The sequence below is a fragment of the Delphinus delphis genome, chromosome X (genome assembly GCF_949987515.2).
Source record: "Delphinus delphis chromosome X, mDelDel1.2, whole genome shotgun sequence".
Lineage (NCBI taxonomy): Eukaryota > Metazoa > Chordata > Mammalia > Artiodactyla > Delphinidae > Delphinus > Delphinus delphis.
Genome location: NC_082704.1, coordinates 80,815,968 through 80,823,896, shown reverse-complemented (window position 1 = coordinate 80,823,896; position 7,929 = coordinate 80,815,968). Strand labels below are relative to the sequence as shown.

General features: G+C 48.9%; 1 protein-coding gene across 3 annotated transcripts; it reads right to left on the bottom strand.

Annotated features, from left to right (window-relative positions):
* Positions 1–319: 319 nt before the first annotated feature.
* Positions 320–7,929, bottom strand: APEX2 (apurinic/apyrimidinic endodeoxyribonuclease 2). Of its 3 annotated transcripts, none has more exons than XM_060001933.1 (6): positions 7,672–7,929; positions 6,592–6,675; positions 5,733–5,913; positions 5,039–5,185; positions 4,226–4,295; positions 320–1,647 (listed from the first exon to the last, which is right to left on the bottom strand). In XM_060001933.1, the coding sequence occupies exons 1-6, from the start codon at positions 7,826–7,828 to the stop codon at positions 739–741; spliced, it is 1,548 nt and encodes a 515-aa protein (XP_059857916.1). In that variant the 5' UTR covers positions 7,829–7,929; the 3' UTR covers positions 320–738. The 3 variants fall into 3 exon arrangements, with proteins under 3 accessions (XP_059857916.1, XP_059857918.1, XP_059857917.1); XM_060001935.1 differs by having other exon boundaries at positions 7,679–7,788; XM_060001934.1 differs by lacking the exon at positions 5,039–5,185.

Sequence of the window (7,929 nt, the reverse complement as noted above, 5' to 3'; positions counted from 1 at the left end):
AAACTTGTGCAATTCCTGGTCCTGCCTGGCAACTCTAGGGTTGAGGGACCCATTTCTTTCTACCCTGTAGCCCATTTGTGGCAGCTGTGAGACACATCAGTTGAGAAACAGTGGTTTAAAGCTACACAGCCCACTTGAGCTTTCTGCCCCACCACACCCACCTCCCTTGCTGATCCAACCTCAGCAGTGCAGGGAACCCCAACAACTCAACAGAGCACTTTAATGGTAAGCACCAATCCTCCTTCCTCCCCTCTCCCTGGAAGTTATATCATCAGGTTACAGGCAGTTGGCAAACCCGGGACTGAGATAACGTCTCTGACTCAGCTTTATGGAGCACATCGAAAATGTCCACATGACATGGTGCACTACAACAAAGACACGTACTTTATTTAGGCACAGATACATTTCCCAGGAAGGAAGGAAGGGGTTTAAAATCACAACTTCCTGGGGCAACTGGTTCCTCTGTAATTCTGAGAGGAAGGTGGGAAGTGGGGTGGGGGACTGGGTCACAGCATTAAGACAAAAGAAGCTCACCAGTGAGGGGGAGCTAGGCAGGAAGAAGAGAGAGGAAGGGAGGCCTTGGAGGAAGAAGAAAAAGAGGAAAGGGAAGGGTCCCTGAGGAAGGTGGAGGAGGAAGAGGAGGTGGGAAGGAGGTCTTGAGGAAGTAGCTTAGGAGGAAGCTGGCCTCAGACCATGTACAAGGTTAACCATGCCAGACATCCCTAGGCCTGGGTTGGTTCAGCTGGGCCTGCTCCAGAGGAAGAAGCTGCAGCGGGAGGAAGGGTCAGTGGGAGGACCCTGGGGCCTGGCACACATGTAGAAGTGGCGGCCCAGGTTGGGTCCTGGCTTCTTCACAGTTCGCATTACACACGGCTCCCTGTGGCCCCCACACAGGGGCATGGGCAAGGGCCCCCCCAGCAGAGACTTCCAGAATGAGGTCCGTACCTCCTTTTCATCCTTGGCCTCTGAAGCCTTGGCCCGCCCCTCCACCACATTGGCCATCACATCCTCTTCTGAGGTCTTTGGGGTCATGAGGGTGCCCAGGCTAGGAAGCTCCAAGTTAGAAGCAGCTCGGGGACGACTGGAGGATGGCTGGAAGTAGCTCATCAGGTTTTTTTGGCCCCTACTGGAACCAGCTTGACTTGGCCGAGACCTGGTCGAGCGCACACGGGCTTTGTTTTGGCGCATCTGTACCGGTGTTTGATTGCTGAGCTGCAGCGCTGACTGCCTGAACACAGGATCTTGTTCGAGACGAACTAGGAATCTAAGGATCTTGAGCTGGGTGCCTGCAAACTCAGGGAGGAAGCGGGTGCACAGAGGTGGGCACTGTTTTGCCGGCACAGAAGACACGCTTAAGACTGCACCCACGGGGCAGTGGTCAGAGCCCATCACCTCAGGCAGCAAGAAGGAGGCCTGAAAGGTGTCCATGACCAGGGTCCTGTCTCCCAGCACATAGTCAAGCCGAGAGCCATAGTTCAGATGGCGGGCGCCACTGACTGTGGACCAGCAGGTGAAGGCCCCCTTCTGCTTTGGATGGAAGCATCGGTAGCTATCAATGAAGGGTCCCGTATGGGAACCAGCCTGGCACCCCAGGTTACTGAGCAAGTGGTCCATCCACTTGCGACCTGGGTCCTCTTGAAAGCATTCCTGGGGAAAGAGAAGGGGGACAAAGAAAGAGGTAGAACTAGACGCCTAGAACTGGAAGGGGCTTAGATTAACTGCTTTATTTTACAGACAAGAAAATGTGGTTGTTTCAAAGAAGAATGCTTAAGGTCATACAGTCCAGAACTGGCAGAGCTGGGATTCACTTTCCACCCTTACTGATTTAAAAGGCCATGATTCTTTTTCCCCTCTGCATCAGGCTACCTCTACCTTGCACTGGGCCATAAATCCCAGATCTGAAAGCTTGCTGTTAGTTAATCAAAGCAATTCTCAGAACTGCTCACCAAGAGAATGGAAAACAGCAAGTTAAAAGTGGTTACCTCCAGGAAGTAGGGCTGAGGTTAGGAGTTAAGAAGCCTGTTGCCTTTTCATGTAAACCCTCTGGTACTATTTGGCTTATCTTGTTGTGTGTGTCAAAGCCTTCACTGACCACACCCCCTTCCTGAGCTGAGGGGCTCCAGGGTTTCAGGTCTGAATACTTCCTTTGGCTCTGATCCCTAATTCATCATCCATCCAATCCACTCACCCACTCATTCAGTGCAACAAATGTTCAAAGAACACTGATTATGTGCCAGGCACGATACTAGAGACAAAGTGGGACCATGATCTTGTCTTGGGGACCAACAAGGCTTCCTTTCAGGAAGTGATCTGGAGCTGAGATCCAGATCCAGATCTGAAGGCTGAGCAAGAGTAACCCAGGCAGAGGGTGTTACAAATTGAGAGAACAACTTCTGTGATGGGCCTGTGGAGGGAGGGGACAGTATACCCAAAAGACTTGAGGGGCAACCAGACTGACTATCAAGAGGTGATGGTCACTTAGACTAGGGTGGTGCCAGAGGAGACAAAATGAAATTAAGAGATGATTTGGAGCTAGAATCAACAGTACTCACTGACCAATTGAATGGGAAAGGCGGGTAGAGAAGAAGAACACTAACACAATTCCCTGGCTTCTGGTTGGAGCAACCAAGAGGACGATGGTACTATTTAGGGAGATGAGACTAGAAGAGCTGGTCTTGTGGGAAGTAGACATACTCTGTTATTTTGGAAAGATTGTGTTTCTCATGTGATCTGGTACTATTAGTTCTCTTTCCTTGGGAAAAAAAGAATATAGGAAGTGCACTCGAGATATCTAAGATATTTCTAAACTAAGAAGAGAAGGCATAAAAGTATATAACACTATCACAGGAAGCAGCAAAAACAGACTAAGTAAACACCGATAAGGAATAAGGTAGGGAGGATTGAAGGCTTGCAGTTTGTAGTGTACACTCCCTTCCCCACCACCACCACCACCACTACCACCACCACCAGTCTCTCATTATCTCATTTCTGCTCATTTTCCCAGCTGAGAGACACATTTATGTTCCTGTGGCTCTTCTGCAAACTAATCAAGGAATTTTCCTACAGCCTCTTCTTTGAGCCAAGCCTACTGCTGAGTTGGACTGTGCCAGCATAAGTTACTTATCCCTCCCCTTATGAGGCAAGCTATGATGAGAACTGACTTGGAGATTCTAGGGCAGTGGTCCTCAAGCCTGAATATACAATAAAATCAGCCTGGGAACTTTCAAAACATACTGTTACCCTGGCTCCACACCCAATAGATTCTGATTTAATTGGTCTAGGGTTGCACCAAGGTATTGACATTTTTGTAAAAGCTCCTTGTACTAATGTACTTTCAAGGGTTGAGGACCATTGGCATAGAAGGACTCAGAGATGAGAGGTTCACACAAGAAAAGAAGACAGAGGGAGCGGATGCCTACCAATTCAGAGGACAGTGAGAAAAGCCAAAATGAGAATAACTTTTGCAATGGGCAGAGAGGAGACAACCTGGCTGGAGTGGATGGAGTGTGTAGCGGTGCGGAGAATGGAAACGGAGACTGGGTGCAGACAAGAAAGAGTTTTGAATGCCAGGCCTGTGTGTTTTCTCTGCATCACAAAGGTAACAGAGAGGTGTTGAAGGTTCATGAGCAGGAAACATAGTATATTAGGGAAATGATCAAGGCAATGTGGAGTTCCAGGCTCTTGAAATCTGACTGAAACTCTCCAGCCCCATCTCCTGCTACTCACCTTCCTTCTCTGTCACCCCCTAACAAGAATGGGACTTGTAGTTCTCAATGCACACCAGCCAAATTCTCACCTTGCATCCTTTGCTCATCATGCTAGAATTCTTTGCTTCCCACCCCAAAGCTCTGTTCTACTCATCTTTTAAGATTCAGCCATTTTAAGATATCTCCCCTGACGTCCTGGCTGGCCCGACTCCTATTTCCAGGCTCTCCTAACCTCCTGGGCTGCTGTCTCTGCCTCAGCCGTGAAGACACCATTCTATAATTGACTGGTCATGTGTCCATACCCCACCACCATGCTGAGAGCTCTGAGGGGCCGAGCCAGCACTGACTACTAACTGAGTCCACAGCACAATCCTCAGTGCTTGGAGAATAGAATTTCAAACTAAGCTCTGCTTTTCCGTGAAGGAAGCTTGCCCCTGGGCCAAAAAAAAAAGCATTGATTGGCTGGCTAAACAGAACCATAGTCAGGAGTGAGGTCAAAGGCCTAGAGGGAGCCTTACCAGGTTGACTGCATCCCAATGGTCGATGGGGCGGTGAGCTGTATTCAGGTCCCCCAGAATGATAACATGGCTGAAAAACATAAAATGAATGTTCAGAAAGGGAAGCAGTAGTCCTGGCCCATCTACTTTCTCCTGGGCCCAAGATCTCAGATAGACCACCTGCCACACAGAGGTCAAGGTAGGGTCCAACGGCAAGTCATAATAGCCTGCCTCTCCAATTTCAGTATAACCTTGATGCCTTTTACAACTGACCAACACAATTATGATCTCCAAAGGTAACCCTGTTCCCTGTTTGACATGATTGTCTCACTTATCTCTACCTAATGGCATCTTTCTGGTCCTTTAAAGATGAGCTCAGGTACCACTCCCTCTAGGAAGCATCCCTCGATTATGTCAACCTACCCTCACTTTCCTGTCCCTCCCTGGGATAAGACTTTTCATTTGTTCCCAAGTACATTACCTTCCTCATCTCATTTCATCCTTAAAACTATACTCTGAGGTAGGGATTCATACACTTATTTTACAAAAGAGAAAATAGGGGCAACACTAGCCTTCGGGCTCACAGTGAGTAAAAGAGGAGCTGGGATAGGTGCTCAGAGGTATCTGAGTACAAAACCCATATTTGTATCACTTTACCTGGTCCCCACAGCTCTTAGACAGCAGGGTCTATTCTGGTGGGCCTGCTGGTGTCTACAACTAGGCTGTAAATGAACTCAAAAGACAAAGATCCCATATCCCTCTCAATGGACCTTGACACGGGGCTGGGCACCCGGGACAAGCTCAAGGAAGCCTTGCTGCCCAGGTTTGCAGTACCTGCCAGCTGCCAGGAGGGCTTCTGCTCGGATCTGCAGCAAGCGATAGAAGCGCATCTTAAAGGCGAGCCGCTCAGGCTTCCCAGGGTCCGCATGGGGGCAGTACACGTTGATTAGGGTCAAGGTCTTCTCCTTCCCTTCCCATGTGCTGGGGAGAATAGAACCGGCCCCCGCAAAAGGGGTCACTTTCAAGCCACCCTTCCCCTCCCCACACCATGTGGCTCCCACTTAATGATTGTCTGTGGGATGGAAGTGAAGGAAAGGGATAGAGAGACATGAACAAGCTGGCATACACAGGACTTGAGGACTGACTACATCTAGGATGACACTCAGGTAAACCAGGTGATGGTCCTGCCATTCACAAAGACAGGACACAGAAAGAGAGCAACCTGGGGCAGTAAAGTTGGCTAACTTGCTTCTGAGGCACCTGTGGTAAAAAAGAGAGCTAGTCCTCCTGGCCAGGCTCCCTCTCCCCCCGCCCCCGCCCCTGTAGAAATAGAGAACTCAAGGCTCAGAAGAGAATATGATTTGTTCAGGGTCACATAGCAGGTTGCCTTGCCAGGACTGAAGTCCAGGAAAGGCAAGTTTGGGAAGTTTTCTATGGTGAATGTATGTTTATAAGGCAAGCCTTAGAATCACCACATTCACAGAGTTGAACCAGCAATGCTCGGTGACAGGCGGATGTGGGCTATTACCAGATCTTGTGTTGTGTGAGGAGGGCCCGGCCCTCACTATCCAGAGCTCGAAGCTCCTCTTGAGTGAAGTCATCCATGTTTCCGTAGCAACCCACGTCCCCATTCTGAGTGGCAAGTAGGCCACTCAGGCCTTCTTCAGCAGCCACTGGGGTAGCACTGTCCTTACAGAAGGTGGCTACACCTGGAGACAGAGAGGGTACTCTAAGCAGGCCTGGCAGCCAACAGCCTGTTGCACAGTCTATTGCCCCTGCACAGGTCACCCGACTCATCTTCATCAAGTGTGGCTCTCTTGATGACTCCCCCAACTCAAGGGCCATGGATGCCTGAGGCAACTCCTCTACTCAAACCCTGGAATTTCAGTTCCTTCATCTAGAAAAGCTGCAGATTAATAACAGCTAATATTCTAAGTGCTTTACATGGTAGGTGCTCAGAAAATGTTAGCTATTATTATTATTTTTTTTTTAACATCTTTATTGGGGTATAATTAGCTATTATTATTATCACATGGATTAATTAGTTTAGTCCTTGTAATAGCCCTAAGAAGTACACATTATCTCCATTTTCCAGCTGAGGAACTTGAGGCATAAAGAGGTTAAGTAGCTTGCCAGAGGGTACGCAGCTAGGAAGTGAGCTAGGATCCAAACTCAGGCAGTCTGGCTCCAGAGCTCATACAACTAACCATCACACTACTGTGTTTCTGAGATCCAATATTATACATAAAAATTATCCTTCATATAACCTGATATGGCTTTAGCTCTTGGATGAAAAGCCTACATTTCTTATTACCTTCTCATTAAATATTGAAAACCCTTTCCCACCTGTCTCCATCACTTTAAAGTCCCCAGAAAGCCCGATTTACCAGAATAGCCACTACGGTTGCGGCTGAAGCTGAAATAGGAGTTACAGCCCTCAATGATAGCCAGGGGCTCTGTCAGCACATCCCCTGGAAAAAAAAAAAGATGTAAGATTACATCAGAGATAAAACTAGGACCCAGGACACAGAAAGGCTTGGAATTACAGCTGTAGGCTAATTTCTTGCACACATCAGAGCCAGGGTAGAAGAGAATATCAAGTACCTATGATAAGAAGAGAAGCTAAAAAAAGGTGGGGACTAGAGAGGGAATTGTTATCAGAATTACGAGAAAGGGGAAGACTACTGAATGGGAGGTGAAGAATTAGGTGGGAGGAGGCTAGGTGACTAGGTGACTGGAGGAAGTTGGGGGTGGGAAATGGGACATATGGGAGAGAGAACTGGGAATCTGAGCTGGGAGTAGGAGGTAGGAGAGGGAATTCAAGGATTTGAACTGAGGATGGAGGGAAAGTAGGTAATGGGTCTTAGAGGGAGGTGGGTGGGAGAGGGAAGGAATCAGGGGATTGAGCTGTGGGGGAGAGGGAATTAGAGGGTCTAAGTTTGGGGTGGGACATGAGGTAGAAATGATGAGAAGCTCTCAGCTGGGGAGGAGAGATGGCGGTAGAGATAAGAGGAACTGGGGATCTGAGATAGAAGTTTAAAAAGGAGGAAACTAGGGAGTCTAAACTGGGGGCAAAGATGGTGTGAGAATTAAAGGATATGAACTGGGGGCAGAAAAGGGAAAGTGGGGGTGTCTGTCTTGGGAGTGGGAGATGGAAAGTGTGTGGCGGGAGGAAATTTGGGGGACTGAGCTGTGTCAGGAGAATGAGTAGGAATTAGAGGATCTGAAAGAAGATGGAGATTGCAAGGGGGAGGGAATTATGGTTCTGCTGAGGCCAGGAGATGATGTCGGAATTAGGAGATCTAGCTGGAGTGCGAAATATAGAGGGGGGATTGGGATTCCAGACGGGCTCTAGGGGGAGGACTCTAAGGATAGAGAAATGGGAAAGTTAAATGATATGGAGCAGAGAGCAAAAGTTAGCGGAAAAGGGAACGTGTGGTAGGGGTCCTGAATTCTTGAGCGCTCACTGGTTACTTTGGTCTCCTGAAGACAGACGATGTCAGCATCCAGCTTGTCCAAAATGCGCCCCATGGCCATGGCGGTACAATTGCTGGGCTCCTCGTTTCCCACCCCTTGCACGGGGCTGCGAATCCCATTGATGTTCCAGCTCACCACGCGCAACATGCTGACAGCTAACTGCAATGCCTTTAAGCCCGCGCCCCACGTAAGTGCGAGCCAAAACCCGAAAATTCCTGTGTCCGCCAGGCCTGGCCTTCCGCGCGCGC

What these genes read in the sequence shown, in the direction of transcription:
- APEX2 (XM_060001933.1), bottom strand. Translation starts at nt 7,828, where the DNA reads ATGTTGCGCGTGGTGAGCTGGAACATCAATGGGATTCGCAGCCCCGTG. An exon ending in CAACCGTAGTGGCTATTCTG is followed by an intron (nt 5,914 to 6,591) that starts GTAAATCGGGCT and finishes CTCTGTCTCCAG; the next exon opens with GTGTAGCCACCTTCTGTAAG. An exon ending in CTCACACAACACAAGATCTG is followed by an intron (nt 5,186 to 5,732) that starts GTAATAGCCCAC and finishes TATTCTCCCCAG; the next exon opens with CACATGGGAAGGGAAGGAGA.